Here is a 20448-nt window from a genome sequence, read left to right as displayed (position 1 = left end):
TCTAACACTAAGAGTATTCAATAATTTTGAATATAGCCGGTAGGTAAAGATAACTGTATGTAAATTTATATATGAAATAAAGGTGGGAATCTTAGCTGTATGAAGGACAAAATTACGATTTTTATAGAACATATGTTAACTACCTCTGGCTGAATAAACTAAAGCAATTTAAATATTACATATAAAAAACAAAGAGGTAATATGTTGTAAAATGGTGAATATCATATTACTTGCGATTGTTCATAGGCAGGTGACAAACACAAACTAAGTACTGGAAGGTGTAACATGCCTCAGAGGGACAAGAAGGAAGGAGGTAAAGACGCAGGGACGAAGAAATAGGGAAAAAAGCAGCTCAGACCATCACAGCTGGTCTGGAACAGTGTCAATGTTTTCTTTCCAGAGAGTGGGGTTGAAAAGTGTAGCAGCTGCCACAGCTCTATGTGAAAACTGTTAAACGGTCCACTGGTCTGACAGGGTCAGATGCCCAGAAGTATATTCCCTAAGGAGTGAGTGAGTGCAGGGGGGTTACTCTAGGATAACTCACCTCAATGGCATTTTTCCAAAGCATATATGCAAAATAAACAGGAAACATAAGTGATAACACAAGAAAGAATGAAAATCTCAGAAGTTATTTATCATTTTAAAGTGAAATTCCCTTTACTTATGTTTATAGGCTTATATTAAAATGATCCATAACCTTGTTGATGGTGTAACTAACAAAACCTACCCATAGTACTTACTTGCAAAGTAAAACTTGTTTTAGGTGCCATTGAAAACAGCAATGGAAGTAATACACTGGACAATAAGCCAACGGTACATACATGCTGGATAAAAGCTAACGGCAACTTGAGCCAAAATGCAAGTTAAGGGCATCCAAATGACCACCTTAACCTACTGACCCAGTTTCTGCTAAGTCTGGCTACAGCAGCTGATTACAGAGGCAAAACTTTGCATCAAGCAGGTCCTAAGAAAACAGGTATTTACTATAAGTAAAGTAAAAGAGCAGAGTTGCCAAGTGCTAAGGGTCCATCCATCCATCCATTTTCCAAGCCACTTATCCTACTGGGTCGCGGGGGGTCCGGAGCCTATTCCGGAAGCAATGGGCACGAGGCAGGGAACAACCCAGGATGGGGGCCAGCCCATCGCAGGGCACACTCACACACCATTCACTCACACATGCACTCCTACAGGCAATTTAGCAACTCCAATTAACCTCAGCATGTTTTTGGATTGTGGGGGGAAACCCCACGACGACATGGGGAGAACATGCAAACTCCGCACACATGTGACCCAGGCGGAGACTCGAACCCGGGTCCCAGAGGTATGAGGCAACAGTGCTAACCACTGTACCAACATGCCGCCGTGCTAAGGGTCATATTGCATAAAAGTCGCCAATGCTCTGTTGACTCAATAACTGCAGAGTTGCAAACTTCCTCTGACATAAACCCCAGAATAAAAACTATGCACCGGAAGAAGAAATGGGCTTCCATGGCCGAACAACGGCATACAAGCCTCACCAAGGACAATGTCCAGCGTTGGATGAAGTAGTGTAAAGCACACAGCCACTTGAATATGGAGCAGTGGAAACGTGTTCTATAGAGTGACAAATCACACGTCTCTGTCTGGCAGTCTGATGGATTAGTCTGGGTTTGGCAGATGCCAGAGAACATTACCTGCCTGACTGCATTGTGCCAACTGTAAAGTTTGCTTGAGGAGGGATAGAGGTATGGGGTTGTCTTTCAGCAGATGGGCTAGGCCACATAGTTCCAGTGAAGGGAACTCTTAATGTTTCAGCATACCAAGACATTTTGGACAATTCTACGCTTCCAACTTTGTGGGAAGTTTGGAGAAGTCCCTTTTTAGTTCCAGCATGACAATGCACCAGTGCAGAAAGCAAGGTCCATAAAGACATTGTTGGGTGAGTTTGATGTGGATGAACTTGAGTAGCCCACACAGAACCCTGACCTGAATATTGAGCTGCACAATATCAGATCTTGACATAATCACGATTGTAAGGTGCGTGCTCACAACAGCTTTAGATGACAGGCAAAAAATTTGTCTGAACGCCAGCTTTTCGGTGCTATACAGACGTTTACTTACACCCACAATTTGGTAAGCAGATTAGTAGTATGCCTAAAATATTATTAATCTGCATAAATTTGGCATATCCTTGTGTTTAATGAACGTGTTGGACTTTAAACTGCAAAAAGTACCCCAACACCACAGACGGCTTTGTACCTTGTTTATCCACAACATCTCCTTTTCTAGAAGATGCTGTGGCGGTTGAGCTGTTACTTTCTTCACATCCACTTCAGTGCTTATCACGTCCACGACGTACCAAAATAGTAGCATGCAACATACTTTGCCAACTAAATGTAAAAAATATAAAAATACGCCAACTTTATACAGATTACTGTGTTATGGCCATCACAATACACATCTCCTTCGTATTTCAGGCATACTGCTTACCCATCTGTTGACATAAATAAGCATACACATACTAGCAAAAAGCCCTTGTGATTTTTGCACATTCACCATACAATCACGATTATACTGAGATCTGATATTGTGCAGTACTAACTCAACCCCATCGAACACCTTTGGGAACAGAGATTGCGAGCCAGGCCTTCACTTCCAACATCAGTGCCTGACCTCGCAAATGCTCTTCTGGATGAATGAGCAAAATCTGGTTAACAGTCTTCCCAGAAGAGTGGCATTTGTTATAGCTGCAAAGGGGAACCAACTCCGAATTGATGCCTGTGTATTTCGAATGGGGATGTCATAAATGTTCCTGTAGGTGTAATGGCCAGGTGTCTCAGTACGTTTCTTTATATAGTGTATACAGTATATCACACATAATCCGAATGTTTGATATACAGTTCATTTACAATGTTTTTAAATTACCCAAAATTCATCTTTCTCCCCACAAACATTGATCGTTTAAAGTTACACAACTCACGGGCTTGGGCTTTGGCCTTGGTGCTGCTCCTCTTCCCAGGCTTACTGGTGTGTGCAGTGTTGTCTTTCCCTGCGTTTTCACAGCACTCCTCTATGAGGACAAGGAGCTCTTGAGAAATGGTATTCAGGTAGCCTTGGTTGATGAAAGCTACAAGGGTATTGGGCTCCACTACACAGCGTAGGGTCTGCAGGTCCATGGCGATCATGCTGGACAGCGTGGGAGCAGCAGTACGCAAGCTGTCGGCTAACCGTTCAAAGCTGCAGGGCTGCGTACCATGCAGAAGGTCCTGAACGAATTTAACCTGAAGGTTCTGGTAGCGAGACAGGACCTCCGTCTCTGGATAAAGGAAAAGGAGCTGCTCAAAGCAGCGGACGCGTTGCGCTATCCGGATGCAACCCTCCGCACCTCGGTCGCCATCCACGACATCGTCTGCACTGTGCAGCTTATCCAGTAGGTGGCGCCGCAGCTGGACTCGTATGTCCTCCCAAGCCTCCTGCACGTCCAGCGCTGCCTCATCTCGAACCGCGTGTACTGGGAGACAGGGGGCTATGGGCTGCTGGAAGCTGGGAAAGGCCACTCCGCACCGAGAGGATATGCTCAGCAGTATGTGCAGAGCTGTATCCTCTGCGCCGTCTTCCTCCGTCTTTAAATACTGTTGCTGCAGAAGAAAATCGCCAAGACAGCCACCAGAAAGGAAGACTGCTCAGTACTGCGGCCTCCATCACAACCACATTCATCACCATGTATCGAAAAATAACACACATTTAGTATCCATTCGAATGCTGTATTTTGCTTTCCAGATACAGATCTGGTGACAATAGAGTGTGCAAAAACAAAACAATGCAATCGCAGCCAGAGCTGCTTTCATTTATCTTCTTATGCTTCTGCCAGAAGTTGTAATTGCCAGAATCCAACCCAGACATCAAAGGCACTCCATCATTACTGACTGTGCAAAGACATTTTTTCTCCTCTATTGTCAATCAAAGTTGATATTTTCTGTAAAGTTTACTTCTATCTTGATTAATATGTACAATAACAATGAATTAGAAACTCCTAATTTCAAAAATTATACATAACGGAGGGGGGGGGGGGGGTCAACCTGCAGTCCTGGGGGGCCGGAGCCCTGTGTAGCTTAGCTCTTTCCTTGTTCCACCACAAATGACTCAGCTGAAGAGCTGAGTGGAAATTAGCACAAGGAGTTGAATCAGGTGTGTGAAACGAAGGGAAACCTAAAAATGTGCAGGGCTCCGACCTTCCAGGGCTGGAGTTTCACACCCCTGATATATGCATGGACTATGCCAGTCCATCACAGGGCACAGCAATTCACCTAAACTGCAACTGCCTATACTGTGAGAAGGAACCATGCAAACAGGGAGGGTCCACAAACACACAGAGCTGGGCTCAGAATCAAACCCACCATGCCAAAAGTTACAGGGCACAACACTACACGAAAATGAAAATGCACGCTATCCAGAATATAGATTTTTAAGTGATTCGCGTGTTCATTTGTAATTAAAATGGCGTTAACCTGCAGCCTAATCAATTAGCTAAAATAGAGTCACTGCAATAAGACACTATACAAAAAACTTTAATCATTAATATCTGAACCAATGATACAGGGAGTGCAGTGGTTGCATTTTGCTAAATAACTCTCAATAATAATAATAGTGAGTGTGGTAAGATAATTATGGTGATACTTTGAATTGGGTGCTTTTCATATGCAATTTGTGTTATGGACCTTATAAGAAATGACTGTGACATGTATGTAATTTGACAGGTGCTCTTCATGGCATGAAATGGGAGAGTTAATAATTTGCCAGTCTACTAATTAGCTAATGATCAAATCACTGCATATTCCTTGGCATTATTTCACTTGCACTGAACTGCAGATCAGATTTCTCAGCTTTCATTATATAAGTGCCTTAAACTGGCATTTGTAAAATCCAGTTCTCCCAATACGTCTCTAAGGTTAACAAAAGAAAAGTTTTCAAAAATGTGAACATTTTAATTTGTATAAGCCACATACTTTTACTACAACAGAATGCAATATAATAATGCAGTATTTCTTTATTGTTCATTAGCGAACATGTTGATTCTTACTCCTGTGACTGCTGCTACTACTACTACTACTACTACTACTAATAATAATAATAATAATAATAATAATAATAATGAGGCAGGAAACAGAAAATAGTTAATGTATGTTAATAAGTCGACATGCATAAATTAATAAAAAAAAACACATTTAACATTTTTAGCACTGTTATTTAAATCTGAAACTTACAATTTTTATTATATTGATGTTATAACTATTTGTAACTTTTAAAGCATTACTTCACAAACAACCCAAGCTTATTGATAAGGTTTAGGTTTTTGAGGAGCACTCAAATGGCATTTGCTGGTGTAATAAGCCATATGTACTGCAAAGCGCAGTGATGCAGGTACGGGCTGTTTACCAGGGCCCGGAGGAAGTCCAGCAGGTCCTGGTGTCCGGTGCTGACCGGCTTCGTCTGGCTGAGGCAGCGTGGGCCGAACCACTGGAGGCAGTCGGCTGTTCTGTGCCCAGCCCTGGTGTCATCCAGCTTCCCCTGCAGCTCCCTCAGGCTCTGCTCGATGCTGAAGGGGAAACACAACAGGGGGCATCACCTCTGCTAGCCCTCGAGGCTCTTAATGCAGAGTGGATACATCACAGCTAATGGACACAGACATCAATATATTCTGACTCTAAAAGCCAGCTGAGGGACTGGTGAGAGCGCTTGCAAGCCAGCCGTCAGAGGCAGACAGGCCTTTGAGTGACGCATGTCATCATCCCAACTCCACGCGTGGGCCTCCCACATTAAAAGACTGCATTGGTAATTCTGCAACCCGTCTGTGTGATAAATTAAAAATGACATATCGAGTCAGAAATGTTTAGTAGCTCCCTGTGCATGTAAACTGCATGCTGATGCTGCATGAGGGCGAGCCTGTCTCTGACTGGCTTTGCTTCATGCTTACAAAACCCTAGCTGCAACCACACAGATTTTTTCAATGACAAGCAATTAAACCAAACTTAATCCCTGTTTCCTGTCGTCTTAAGAAGAAACGTTATGCCTAAAAATAATGCTAATGATTGAATACAACCGCTCTGCACTCTGAAGTACACTCTGTACTACTCTCTGAAGACAGCTGGTTCAGTTGAGAAAGACCCTCAAGCACAGGTTCCAATCCCCAAGATGCACAACTGAGTACATCAGACATTCATCGGTTCAATGCTTCTGGTGTCCATGCTGTGACATTAACCCAACTCTCTCTGAGCCACCACATACAATCAGCATTTGGTGTGTAGCACAGCAGGATAAGACTCTGTGACAGCATCTGCAATGACATGGGTTCAAATCCCATTCGTGGCAGGGTAATAATATCACCTTTGGACCCTTGACCGTGACCCTTATCCTAAACTGGGGCGCTGTGAGGCTCAGTGGGTTAGGAAATCATGCCTGTGATCAGGAGGCCATCAGTTCAAACTCCAGCGTTGGCAGAATGATTTCGCCGTTGGGCGCCTGGGCAGGGCCATTAATGTCCGGTTACTCCAGGGACTATTTAACCCTGATTCCTCAGAAACGTATGCTGCTTTGGATAAGTCTCTGCTAAATGAATAAAACTTAATTGCTCCAGGGAGGCTGTTCGACCTGAAAAACTTTCCTCACTTTTACGGCGCTTCATACAAAAACATCTGCCAAACTGCACACCTTTAATGTTATAAGCATTTTTATATCTCGCTGCGTTACACATTTTCCAGTTCATTTTTGAGAAGAAGAACTATTGTGCTGGGAGTTGTTTTTGTGATATGCTGGACAACAATTTTTTTTCCCCCTGCCAATCAACAAGTTCCATATTTGATTGATTAATTGCAGGGAGTTGCTGACAAAAATAAAGAGAATGTATCTATTATTAAAAAAAAAAAACAGAGAAGTCCGGAAAACTGATGAACAAATCTGTAGAAATTTTTAGTTTCCATTACAAAAAATATCACTAGTGTTCTGTAAATAGGTAAATGACTATATGCAATCTTAAACACATAACTGAATATGGCTTTCCCTTCAAATAAATAATCAGTAAACAGTAACAATATTGCAGAGGCAAATTTTGATACACTTACTGATTTCCATTTTGCATGTTACTATTAATCCCCCGTGACTCTGACATAAGTGGGTGGAAGCTGGATGGACAGATGTTTATATCCATGGAATATTGCCCAAAAAAAGCCTTTCTAAAAATGTGGAAACTTAAAGCAGAATGGCTGACATGTTTAACTTCTCTTATTAAGGATAATTTGTGCATTAGCAGAGATGATTTGGGCGCCACCCATGGACTCTGCTCAAACATCAGATCCTAAATGATCTTCCATCTGCGCCTCCATCTCTGGTTACACATAACAAAAAGAGCCCATTTATCCCTAAAGATGTTCACTTAGTACAAAGTGTTTTCAAACACAAAACACTTCTGTCACTTCACAACACTCGCGCTGCAGAAATGCCAGCAATGGGAAGCATCATATCACAGTGAGTTGTTGGTCAATGTCAGCTCAGAGCTGTACCTCCATGGGGACTGTTACTGCAAGGCAGACACCAGTTAAGACAGGATGCCAAGCATTTCCCAGGACAGCAATTAATTTGGGTAGAATGTGAAATGAAACACAATGGCAAATGACAGAGCACAGAGGCACAGCAGGCATAATAAATAAATTCACCCATGGGCAGAAATTTTAAATACACTTAATTTTTCTATTATTTTTATTCCACGGATGCTTGTTCCTTGAATTTCAGATCTAGAGCAAGGAAGCAAGCCTGGGTCAGATGGAGTGTCAGTGATGGCCGCCAATATCTTAAAGTCATCCAGCCTTTACTCCCAGAGGTGTGCGTGCTGCTCGCAGATTAATCGACACCTCCACTGGATTAGCAGGACCCGAATGATTTTTACTCCTCAGAGCATAAAAGAAAAAGAAAGAAGACGAGCGGCTCTACAGAACATGAACGTTTGACACTGCAGACCTCAAAGAGCCAAGAGCAACAAAAGATACGATGGGGGGGGGGGGGGGGGGGAGGGCACAGGGGGCTAAAAAGTTAAACCGAAAATAAAAAGACAGAAAAAGCAGTATAAAGATTTCTATACCTGCTGCAACTCACTCTTGAGCATGTCAATCATTCCCAAATGAAATTCAACTGTTTTCCAAAAAGACGCAATATGGCAGCCTAGGAAATAGAAAAAGCAGAAAGGCTACAAGAAGCTTTTATTTGAAATGATGGCACATTTCACAGGCCCGTGACTTACAGAAACCCAATCTGCTGATTAGTCGGTGCTTTGACGTTATCTTAAGTTCCTTGTCAAAATTAATTTAGTGTGGGTGGGCTGTAGGGCTGTCGCGCTCCGGGAGGTGTGGGGATAGGATCCCTTTCAAATAAGGCCTAGCTTCAGTGAGCTCGAAATGAACCGCCAGGAAACAAATATCTCCTGGGTATTAAAGGGCCCCCTTTTCGTGGGGGAGCAATGAATGAGTGGGCCAGAAAGAGGTAGCCCCCCCCGTCTGTGGCCTACTTATTTTCCCCTCGGACCACTAAAGCGATGGGATATTTCTGGAGATGTTCACCATGGCCAGAGCATAAGAGAGATTGGCAAGCAGTGGCAGTTATCTACTGTAAGTCATTTCCACGCCTGCTGCAATCCGATGCCTTGTCTTTACTCCCCATAACCCCGATGACACTTCATTATGGCCATTTTTTTTTTTCTGTTGGCCCCCAGAAGTGTCCAATTTGATGAAACCTAACGGATCGCAGCATTTCAATTTGGACAGGCAGGGCCGTTGTCAGTCTGTCTTAATCTCTTTCAATTATGAAGCTGCTCTTAGGCAAATCTCCGATATCTGAGACTGGGAGCACGCCAAAGACTGTGACCCATAAATAAGCTAAACCCTTAATGGGACGTTGCTTCTTTTCTTTTTTTTATCCTTCCCCTTCCTCTTTCTCTTCCCTGTAATTTGTCCCAGACACTGATAAGTAGATTAGGAAGCAGGTGCATTTTTAAGGCCCACCCAGGAGGGGTAAGAGTGCCCCAGCAGTGTACGCCTGACAAAAATGCAGACGCACTGAAACAAACTCAAAGCATCCCTGCCCATTGTCCCTGAATGTTGCTTTATTTTTGGCACAGTTTTCCATTACAGAAGTCTTTCTTCTCATAATGATTATCTTTTTCCCATCTCTAAGAACACAGAATACCCTTCAATGCTTAGAAGGCAGAAAATATGTCAGCCCTCTGTAATCATCCTTGAATTACCCATCCTAGCTTCATTTCAAGATGTGGCTCTTCAATTATTACTTTTCCATTTTCAAAAGGACGAAAAACAGCACTAATGGCACTGGAGTAAGTGGCTTTGCTCATGCTCTGCATTTACTGTGCACCTCATTGTCTGTCCTTGGTCCTAGAACAGCACAAAGGATAAAAGCATGAGAAATATAGATTTCTGGATCCCTCTCAGAAGAGAATGAAACCATCATAATCACTACCATCTCCCCTGTGCCTAGCCTGAGCTTCTCTGCTCTGTGTAACTCTGAATTTCCTCTCCAATCATCCATGTGGAGTTTTGGTTCCATGGGTAAATTAAGTACTAGTTTCAATATGAGCTGGTTCTGCGTATAATATAAACTGAAGGTTTGCATTCAAACTGCAGCTTCTCTCCACTACCCTGTCAAAACTAAAATCCAATGTTACCTGAAATACAAAAGAAGGAATATCCGACTGAACATTGACTAATACAAGCATTTAGCAAACATGAAATATAGTCACATATAAAATCATTTACCTACCAAAACATTGCATAGAAAGTATGTCCATCCATTCTACACTATATATAATGATGATTCTATTACACACAATATATGGTGGTGGACTTCCTGCATGACTAGGAGCCCCTGAGACCAGTCACCATCCAGAGGGAGGAAGTGGAGATGGTGCAGGGCTATAAGTACCTGGTGGTCCACCTGAACAGCAGACTGGCCAGGGCAGACAGCACAGAGGCACTAGATAAGAAAGGTTAAAGCAGACTCTATTGTCTGAGGAGGCTCAGGTCTTTTGATGTGTGTAGTGAGAACGTGAGGATGTTTTACCAGTCCATAGGGGTCAGTGTGCTGTTCTGTGCAGTAGCCTGCTAAGGAAGCAGCATCCTTTGAGGCACTGCCAAATGCCTAAACAAACTCAGACAGGCCAGCTCCATCACAGGACTGACCCTGGACCTACTGCTGGCAGATGAGGAGGACTGGTGGCAAAATTGGACAAGATTATAAAGAATTCTGCCCATGTACTTCAGGAGGCACTATCCTGGAGCAACTACAGCCAGTCGTTCATTCCAACATGGTGTGCTTAAAAGTAATACCTGGGATCCTTCCTACCTGCTTGAATATTTTTGTTTTGCTTGTATATTTCTTTAACACTATACATTTGTCATTGTACGAATAAGAATTTTTATCTGGGATCAATAAAGTTTCGCTTATCTTTATCATATATACTACTCTACCGACATGCCATCCTGGGTGTGGATGGTCCAATATTCAATAACAGATATCCAGATTTTTCAGTACATTTTTGTCAAATGTACCAAAATCAGCAGTAGGCCTGACGTGATTGAGAAAGATACAATGTGAAAGCTGGTGTTACATTAGACATTTCTCTACTCCTGGACAGAAGAAAGATTATAGAGCAGTTCCCCCTCTCAATGTAAGTGCTAACATGTCACTCATGGACACCAAACCTTGGCCAGCCCACACAAATGAAAACATAGCAGGAACAGGATAGCAACAGCTAGAACACAAACACTGACCAGCAGGCATTGAGCTTGAGCTTCTCCTCAGTGTCATGAAGCAGCTGCTGAACATCCAGCTCTCTTGGTACCACAGAACTGACACAGTCCATAAAGGCATGATCTTGACAGAATTCCCACTGCCACTCCATGTCCATCAAATGGAAGATACCTGGTTATAGAAACAAGGGAGGAAATGCTTATGCAGAAAACATGTGAAAAGCTTAATAAAAGAAAGCATAACATCCGTCAGATGCCACACTGATCAGACTAGCTGCTGAGGAAACATCCTGAGAATTATATGCAGCACATAACATATAAAACAAGATGCCATCAGAAGTAATAAATCAATGGCCCCAGTCGCATTTACTGAAACAGTGGTGATTGTCACATGTAATGAATACATTCCAGCTTATTGTTATTTTTCACAAGATGAAGTACAATATAATCTGCAGTGGCCCTAATAATAAATGCATAGGTTCGGCATTAAAGACAGCACTACTGCAATGTGTTAACGAAAAAAGGCTGTTCACTCTCATTTTAAATAGGCAATCTCTACTTTCTGCAGATGTGAGCACTTCACGTTTAACATATCCCAACAGCAAATCCAGTATTTGGGATCTATGATATCAACACAGTCATCTTGAGTCAAGTGGAATATAATGGAGAATGTCAATGTCAATTTTGCTTTCTCCCACTTCCTGTTCCTTCATCTCACCTGATTTTAATAATCCTTGTCAAACTAGAAACAGTTTTCAGTACCTTCCTGACGCAGGAGTCTTCAACTGGCGACAGAATCTCAACATTCATTTACTCTGCACAAAAGGAAGCTGTCTAGCTGGACAAATATTACTTTTCCACTTGACAATATCTACAGTTAAGCCGGTATTTTATTATTTTGGCTTGACTGGCTCATTGCTCTATTTGCAGAGGAGTTTAAACAGCGACTTCTTGAGATGTGTCAATTCTGGGACTGGAAAGCCAACAATGGAATTATACAGGAAGGTGTAGCAAAAGTCAACCTAAGAATACACATCACAGTCCATATGTGATATAAATATATGAAGGGATTAAAAATGCCTGGTTCTTGTTGTGGGACTATTGATCCTAATTAGCATTATAAGAACTAAATGTAGACTTACAGTGGAAATCAATTTTCTCAGTACTTCTCCAGAGGGATGAAATTTGGAAAAACTTGAGAGCTAAATTCTTTAATCTCTCAAAGTAGTAACACTCATTTGTAGTCAAAGTAGAGTACATTTAAATACTTTTATGGTAATAATAAAGGAAATTTAGTTACAGTGGTTGTGTTCATAGAAAGAATTCAAATTTATACATCTTTATGCTCATGTTTTTAACTGATTTCCTTAGATTCACCACTACGCTTATGTAATTCGCTAGAAGTTATGCTCCTGTATTAATGAAAGGTTGTAAGCAAACATGTGTACATTGTTTAAGGACCATCATTTACCATTACACAGTATTTTCACACAATGACAGTGGAATTAACTTTTTCTAGCAAAATTGTAAATCATTCTGTGAATTTTGTAAATTTTTGCAGAACAATTTATTTAACAATTTTATACTGTTAACACCCTTATTCATAACTTAATGCATTCCTTAAGACAAAAAACACTACATAAATACTATTTTTCTCCAAATGAAAAAGCTGTAAATAAAATAATTACACAAGCTGCATCCGGTTATAATAAGCATAATACATACAACATTTGTGTACTGAATAATCTATACTGTTGACAATAATCTATTCTGTTTTGCTTGCAGAAAACTATTAAAACCCAAGAAAAGATTAGGAGAAACCCGTCTTAATAAAGATGTAAAAAATGTCACAATACGGTCTGAACACAATTATAATAATAAAGTGAGAATGGAAAAATCATAAACAAATGAAAGTATTAAAACAAGCTGGAATCTTAGAAGTCATCAGGCATTATCATAAGACAGTCACTGATAAAATATACAAGTAAGTCCTAGATAATCCACGATTCATAAAAGGCTTTTTATTGAGGATGAGCTCTTGAGTCATAAATTAAACATGAAAAATAACAACAAATAAATCAGTCCATCGCAGTACACATACAATAACATGCTATGAGTGATTTGGAGAAACCAGTTTACCTAATTCATTGCATGCCTTTAGATCAGATTTCCAGAATGGAAATGATACTACACGGGTCAAACATCCAACCTCTAACAGAATACACCACCACACCACTACCACCACCAATAATAATAATAATAATAATAATAATAATAATAAAGCAACTATTCCACCGTTAACCATGCTGATACATCACAAGTTATTCAATAAGAAAATAACCACCTAAATGTATCAATTATAAAACTGTCAATTTCAAAGTGATGTTCAATCATTAGTCTATATTAACACTCCTGTCGAGTTTAATTTCATTGATTTATGTAATACACATGCACACACCCACACAATTACATCGTAGAGTGGTGTCCTTATCTAGACTTTTTGGATTATTTTGCAAAGTTACATTAAATGTATAAGTCTGGTATTTCTTTCCGAAAAAACCAACCACACGAAACATTCACGGAAATGTACCAGGCCATGATTTTATCCATTTTATCGAAAGCAGTATAGCTAGCGGAATCTACATGTTATACAGACTCGACTAATCAATGGTGGGAGTTCACGTCGAGGTCAAAAACAAAACTATCGGTCCAGTATTACGATAATGCTCTCATGCTACGTCTCTAGTGGACAAGGAATTTAGCTAGCTAGTTACTGTCTAACTGCTAAATTCAACATAGGAAAAAAACCGTTATTAATGAGTTAATTGTGATATGTACTAACGTCAAACTAGTTAATTTATCAGAACTCATTTTTGAAGGAATGTCAGCACACTTACTAATATTTGTAAACTTACACATTTGGTTTTGTAACGTCAGCCAGTAACATTTGAAAGTTTTCGGGGAAAACAATCATTTTTCACACACCACCCCTTTGTCGAATACAAACTGCTACACGAAATCCCCAAACGACACACAAGCTAAACACAACGCCATCGTTAAGAATAAATAACTGCTCAACCAGATAAGCGTCTATAACAACCAACCGGAAGCAGCATCTGAAAAACTTCCGCGGTTCCGAATGGTACAACTCCAGCAATTTATAGGGTAGTAGCTGTTCTTACTACGTTATTATTTTAATATAAAACCATAAAACTTGCAATATTTACTTTGAAATTGTAAAACTACTATTTTTCTTATGTTTTATAATGCTTATTAGATCAAACAATCAACTCTTTCAATACCGAAAATTACACTGCTATGCACTTCCCCCCATAACTGAAAAGAAGTATCCTAAACCCATTGTATGCCTACAAACGCAGTACTTGGTGTAAAATGGCGGGGGTGGATTTTGCACATTGCTTTATTTACAATCTTTTATTCATTACTCTTATCCGGTATTGCCGTTGAAATACTGTTACATAAACTACATTAAATATAGATATCTTTTTTTCGTCCATAATAATAAACGTACCTTAAAGTTGGATAACCCCGGATGCTTTGTGAATGGTATAGACCACACTGTAAGGACATGTTCAGAAATTTGGCGCTGAAGACTTGTTCCTGAAGTAAATAAGTTTTGAGAAATGTAGCTGTAGCCGTACGTAGCGGTGCTGAAAGTGGCTATTTAAGTAAAATTTCAACGTGTGTCTTGATTGCTGCCATTTTTTTAAACAATAATTATGTTTCCCGCCAGAGAAACATGGCTGTAGTAGCAGTTTGATATTAGTAACATGTTAAACTTTTATACGATTTGCGTTTTGAACGTAAAACACACCAGAACCTGAATCATTTGAACCTAATTATTTGCATTTCGATCGTAAACTCCTCAATATCTTTCCTGCGAAAGTTCGTCTTTGAAATCATGGTGGGGTTGCTTTCATTTTTATTTGTACTTGTTTCTCGCTGACAGTCCAAAAAAGCCATGCCACTTGAAAGTTTCCGTAGAATCATATACTGCTGATACGTTTTTGAAGACAGAATCACTTTGCTGACAGTTGCTTGTCTTAAGATGGTGGAAAAAACATTTACCTTCCAAATCACTGGGATCAAAAACCCACAAATAAAAGGAAAACTACTCAGAGGAATTCATAAGTTGGGCGGAAGCTATATTGGTGGCTCTGTGAGTATTTACCTGATCTGATTTGCATTTCACCGAATCTAGCCCTCTAGTTTTCTAATGTTGAGTCTCAGGTGACCTTGGGTCATGCAGGACAATTTTCGCATTGCCGTTATTTTAAGACCTCCGACTTAGTTTCTATGCTCTCCGAATGCATCGAAGTTTCTTTTAGTAGAGACATTCATATTTAGAATGACTTAATTAGCGGTAAGTTTGATTTTAAATCTCTTCAGAAGCATACAGTGCAGCTGTCATCAACTTTATTCAGATGTATGGCTTCTGGAGAGTCTTTTTTTTTTTTAAATGACCTAATTGGTTCTGATGCCTCAATATATTTTTGCCTCTTTAATTTTATCTCTGCCCTCAATTGCGTCCTTTTATAGTCTGTACACTCTTTCTTCAGATTAAAACCCCTTGAGCACAAAAATACACTATAAAGTTCTTAACCTTTTCCCCTTCCTTTTCTCCACAGCATAAGAGAGGTTATTAACTTGAGGAAATCATATGGCAGGAACCCTTATTAAATACCTTGTAAATTAAATGCTGTTGCAGTGTCATGGCCTTTGGAAATATCTGTATGACAGGCCTTGTACATTTACTACCCACAGCATTCGAATGACGATATTAATATGAGTGGATGTGTCCTTAAGCAGCTGTATGCTTTACTGTATGTAATGCACCAGTGTTTTCATTTGACACCAACTGCTCATGTAGCGCTGATTGTAAATAATTGTTATTCAATTACTTATGATGTGAAGCTTGGGTACTTTTGATGAGTGTCACTGCAGTTCTGAATCAGCGTGATAGATTGCCCAGAACCAATCTGGAAAATATCACACTCTGTAAATATGAGTTAGAATTATTTTACATACTTGCATCAGGGGAAAAACAAATATATATATATATATATATATATATATATATATATATATATATATATATATAATCTCTTTCAGATCTATAAAGGTCGATCTACTCATCTGATTGCCCCTTGTGCTCTGGCCAGTGAAAAGTTCCTGGCTGCTTGTGCAGGTGGTGAGTTGCCCTTGAATACGTCTCTTAGTGTTAAACATGGATTCACTTTTGAATCTTTAAATCAGTGAGATTATTTAGACTCTTGTAGCTAAAGAACAGAAGTGCAGAACCAGTGACTGGCCACCTATCTGCTCTGGGCTTGGCTCTCATTCTTTCCTCTGTCTGTGTGGTCTGTCTCTCAGGGAAGTGGATCGTCACTCCGCAGTATGTGCTAGACAGTGTGAGGAATGGGATGTGGCTGCCTGAAGTGGCCTACGAGCTGGATTTCATTAGTCAGCCTCCTGAGGCCACCAGACCCATCCGGATGTGGAGAACCAGGGTGGCCAGTGGAAGTATTTCCGGTGCCTTCCAGGGCTGGAGAGCTGTCCTGCTCATGGATGACTGCAAGAGGAGGGATATTTTTGAACGGTCCGATTCTCCTTCTTGGTTGCAGAGACATACAGATTCTGATATTGAATTGCTAACGGTTATTGGTGCTAATGGAAGTGCAGTATGAAATAAGCCTTTTCGTTTCTGAATTAGCAACATAGGTAGGATGCCTGGAAAGGTTTGGAGTGGCAAACACCACCACGAATAACAATGGTTTGCTGACATTGTACACTGTTTATCCTTCTGAGCGTAACATTCATCTGTATCCATACCGCTGATCCAGTAGAACACCATTGTGAGCTTGGAGCTTGTCCCAGTAATCACAGGACAGGATCCCATGCTCTCATGCATTCACACACTATGGGGAGTTTAGAGCCACTAACTGGCCTCCCTGTGGTAAGAAGTGCACCAAGCCATGGGTGAGATTCCAGCTTCAATGCTACCTGCCTTTTGAGCCTTTCTTCCTAAAACACTGACTACTAATATATAAAAATCTTGATAAATTACTGAGTAATATCATTATTTAAGTGACATTCTACCTTATGGATCATGTTAGTGGGTTGATATAATTTTTTGTATGAGAATCTGCATAAAAACAAGGAACAAGATGAAAGCCTGCATATTGACCTGGGACTACACACTATGCAATTAATTTTTCATGTCTCTCTACTTCCTAGATATTTATGATAATCGGGTCACTATCGTACAAAAAGCCGGGTTCAGTAGACATGACCTTATTTCTGTTTGTTACTGTGAAGCATACAGGAGAGTTTCCTCGCCCTCTCATAGGACAATGTTACAATTATTGTAGGATGTTGTTCATTTTTGTCATTTACAAGCTGGGATAGAGTACTACTTGGTATTGCTGTCTTGTAAGTAATCCCAATGCATCATAAAGTGTGGAAACTCATAATGAAAATAATATATACCTCAGGTCTCAGAGATATGAGGGGAGACAGGAAACTTCTTATGATATTAATTTTACAGTTTCCAAGGCGTCTTCTACTCAGTCAGAAGAATGGAGGTTTTCCTTGATCCAAATGAAACCAAGCTTTGCTATGCTTCTGTTCCTTATCACCATGCCGCTCTCTCCTTTCAGCTACATATCATATCCTCTCATATCATTTTCCAGTTTTATTTTCTTAAAGAAAAAATGCCTTTTGATTCTTTTTCCAGGATCTTGATGGCAGGAGGTGCCAGGATTTCCTCATGCCCATCTGATCAGTCTGTGACGCATGTGTTTACGGGTAACATTACCACAGACTCTAAGACTGGTGCCCCGTGCTACTTGTTGGATTACATTGCTCAACATTTACTTGGGGTACGCTGGAGATAAACGGCTGAAGTGCATTCAGTCTCACTCTGGAACTGCAGCATGCTCCGTTCCTTGAGTACACTTTGTGTATGATTTATGCATTTTTACATAAATGCATTTCTTTTCTTACAGAGCCCATGGCCTGTGATTTCAGAAGTGCTATCCAGCTCTCCAATGGATAATACACAGCTTTTCTCCGAATTAGAAATTCAGCTGAAAGATTACGTTTCAAAACTTGTGGTGAGAACAGCATTCATTTTTTTCCCCACAATGCTTCAATTACCTTGATTGTTTCATCGAAGTTCCTATTCACCCCTATATGAAGATTGACATTGCCGTTTAAACGAGCTGTCATTATTGTCACCTGAAAAGGATGCTATTGATGTGTTTTTATTTTTATTTTTTTTTCCTGCAGCTCCCCGAAAGGCTTGTTTCCATAGATTATGTGAGCCACACATCTACAGGACATCCGCCTCAGGTACGGTGGTGTTAAGCATATTAATGCATGGATTTACATGACGATTACATGACAGGGCTTTCCATTTTATGGACTTGTCACAGGGTTTGTAGGGCATCATTGGCAGACCTGTTAAGGCAAGCAGGCTCTTCAAGCATTTCCCCGGAGCGTCGTCCAAGTTTGCATTCAGGAACTGTGGCACACTTGGGACCAGACATCGGACGACAAATGACACTGAGTGACAAGGCTAGCCAGACCCCCAGAGTGCTGCACGTCCTCATTCGAGTCTGTCTTTTTCAGAGTACCGTGGTGGATTTCAGCAATGTGCACAGCCTTATCGAATGTGGTCTCCTCACAGAGGCTTTAGAGGAAATTCAGGGAATGCTACACCCTGGAGTCCTTCCATCACCACAATACATGTGCGCCCTGATGCATCATGCTCTGCAGGTAAACCAGGCACTGCTGAAAGTCAGAGTAATATTTTCCCTTTTTCACCCTCGAAAACAATGGCAGAACCTGTCAGTGTTTACTGCTTGTAACCCTGTTTCCTTCCTCAGGGTGAAGTTAAGCCGTACTTTTTCAGCACCTTTATCAATATTTTGCACAACATCCTACGCAACAATCCCACTTGGGGGTCGCCCACTGTGGTGAAGTATTTTCTGCACATCCTGCAGTGCCCTCAGTGTAAGGGAGGAACCTGGGCCCTCCTGGAGACATCAGTGAGGTATAGAGTTCTTCAGAATTTTTGTCTTGCACTGCATCTTTTTCAGCTGACAGGCAGAAGACATTAACTGTTGCACATTGGTTAGCGCAAGGTTTCCCCATGAGGATTTTGATGGGGTTATTTTTGTAATGTTAAGGAATCGGGGAAATATGCTTGGGAGGACGATTAATACAAACAAAAGCAAAGGTGAAACGACGTCATCCTTGCCCCTCTATGATGCAGTTTCGACTTCTAAATGACAGCGTATGTGATATTATGGTATAGCCTGCTATTCCGTTCGCTGACTGTGCACAACTGTCCGATTCCTTAGGTGGTGCATGTCCAGCGGGGGCTGCTGTCACCTGCTTCCTGGCTCACCTTCCCCAGAGCTGATCAGGTTCCTCTGTGACCTGCAGGCTTTTCTACTCACAATCTTCCGGCATGAGCTCTTTGCCTCCAGCAAAGGGTATGACAGAAGTTCCCAAGTCATCAACTTCTCTCTGCTTTTCTGTGCTTATGTAAATGCAAGGCACTCAGCATTACCCTTTCATTTTATTAAAATAGTTTAAATAAGACTTGCGTTGTGTTATTTAATCACGCCTGGGCTAATCACACATGAAATAACAGGCATGTGATAAATAGTATAGATTCATATATTAATAAGACTGTCTTTCATTTCCCTCAGGCAATCTGGAGGGTCACGGTCTTCTGTTCTACTTCGTACATTTTGGAACATTTGGCAGAGATCCACTCTTGGTAGCAGGACAGTCCAGCAACTGGCAGGGTTGCTGATCCATTCTACCAGCTGTGCTCTGTCATCTACTGAGGTCAGTATCGTCACGGCGCTCTATCCATAGAGAACGATACGGTATGTAATATTAAAATGTGTGTATGTATGTGTAACTACACACCAGTCTGTAGAGTGCGCTTAACATTATCCATGCACAGATTACTGTTGCCAAATGGCGAAGATCTAAGTTTTATAACAAATACTGTAAGCTGAATGTTGTATGAGAACGCATTATATCGTAACGCTTGACACATTTCTAGAGGACAAGAGAACAATGATTCATTTATTTGTGCAGTTTATGCAAGGCAGATGTTCATATTCACAAACTCTACATATTTATCATTATTATTAAAATTACAGCAATTATGTCTCATTCACTGGGACATCTTGAAGTTGTCTGAGTGTCACCAATGTATAGTACTACAAAATTAGTTTCCAACTTTTGTATTACATTGCCCAAAATCAGGATTTGCATATGTAAGGTTCATTTTAACTCCACATGAAAATGCAATGGCTTTTTGTCTTGTTTCTAAATGTAGTTGAATGGTTCCTGATCCATATAGGTCTCTGTAGCTATAAACGCGAGTTTCCTGATTCATGCTTCCCTTTTGGGTAGGACTGGACGCATCGACTTCTGTGTACTTTGCATGACACCTTGGCTGTGGTGGTGGAGTACTGGTGTCAGGAATACAGTAAACTAAATAAAAGCTTGCTGGATAAGGGCATGGAGGATCTGGCCGAGCACATTTCCATACTATGCCAAGGTGTGTATATTTCACTTGGGACATCTTGGGACTGGAAAGGAGATGAAAGGA

At 40.8% G+C, this 20448-nt stretch overlaps 2 protein-coding genes across 7 annotated transcripts in view; one reads left to right on the top strand and one right to left on the bottom strand.

The window, feature by feature from the left end:
* The window catches only part of kiaa0825 (KIAA0825 ortholog), a 105873-nt gene extending 91950 nt beyond the window's left edge, over positions 1-13923 (bottom strand). For all 4 annotated transcript variants that reach the window (XM_048982925.1, XM_048982916.1, XM_048982897.1 and 1 more), the window contains exons 1-4: positions 13703-13923; positions 10809-10959; positions 5416-5575; positions 2960-3617 (exon numbers count right to left, since the gene is read on the bottom strand). In XM_048982925.1, the coding sequence (XP_048838882.1) occupies positions 2960-3617; positions 5416-5575; positions 10809-10959; positions 13703-13706 (973 nt within the window). In that variant the 5' untranslated portion in view covers positions 13707-13923. The remainder of the gene's footprint in view (positions 1-2959; positions 3618-5415; positions 5576-10808; positions 10960-13702) is intronic.
* Positions 13924-14164: 241 nt separating this feature from the next.
* The window catches only part of slf1 (SMC5-SMC6 complex localization factor 1), a 35918-nt gene continuing 29634 nt past the window's right edge, over positions 14165-20448 (top strand). For 2 of the 3 annotated variants that reach the window (XR_007383373.1, XM_048983019.1), the window contains exons 1-11: positions 14165-14967; positions 15921-15999; positions 16182-16407; positions 17545-17689; positions 17816-17923; positions 18099-18161; positions 18441-18587; positions 18698-18864; positions 19175-19309; positions 19529-19670; positions 20250-20397. Coding sequence is in view for 2 of the 3 variants with exons in the window: in XM_048983019.1 (XP_048838976.1) it covers positions 14857-14967; positions 15921-15999; positions 16182-16407; positions 17545-17689; positions 17816-17923; positions 18099-18161; positions 18441-18587; positions 18698-18864; positions 19175-19309; positions 19529-19670; positions 20250-20397 (1471 nt within the window). In the remaining variant the exon portion in view is untranslated. The remainder of the gene's footprint in view (positions 14968-15920; positions 16000-16181; positions 16408-17544; positions 17690-17815; positions 17924-18098; positions 18162-18440; positions 18588-18697; positions 18865-19174; positions 19310-19528; positions 19671-20249; positions 20398-20448) is intronic. The other variant, XM_048983008.1, reaches the window with a different exon arrangement.

This window comes from Brienomyrus brachyistius, chromosome 2, assembly GCF_023856365.1.
Source record: "Brienomyrus brachyistius isolate T26 chromosome 2, BBRACH_0.4, whole genome shotgun sequence".
Lineage (NCBI taxonomy): Eukaryota > Metazoa > Chordata > Actinopteri > Osteoglossiformes > Mormyridae > Brienomyrus > Brienomyrus brachyistius.
This window is presented reverse-complemented; position numbering and strand designations above follow the sequence as displayed.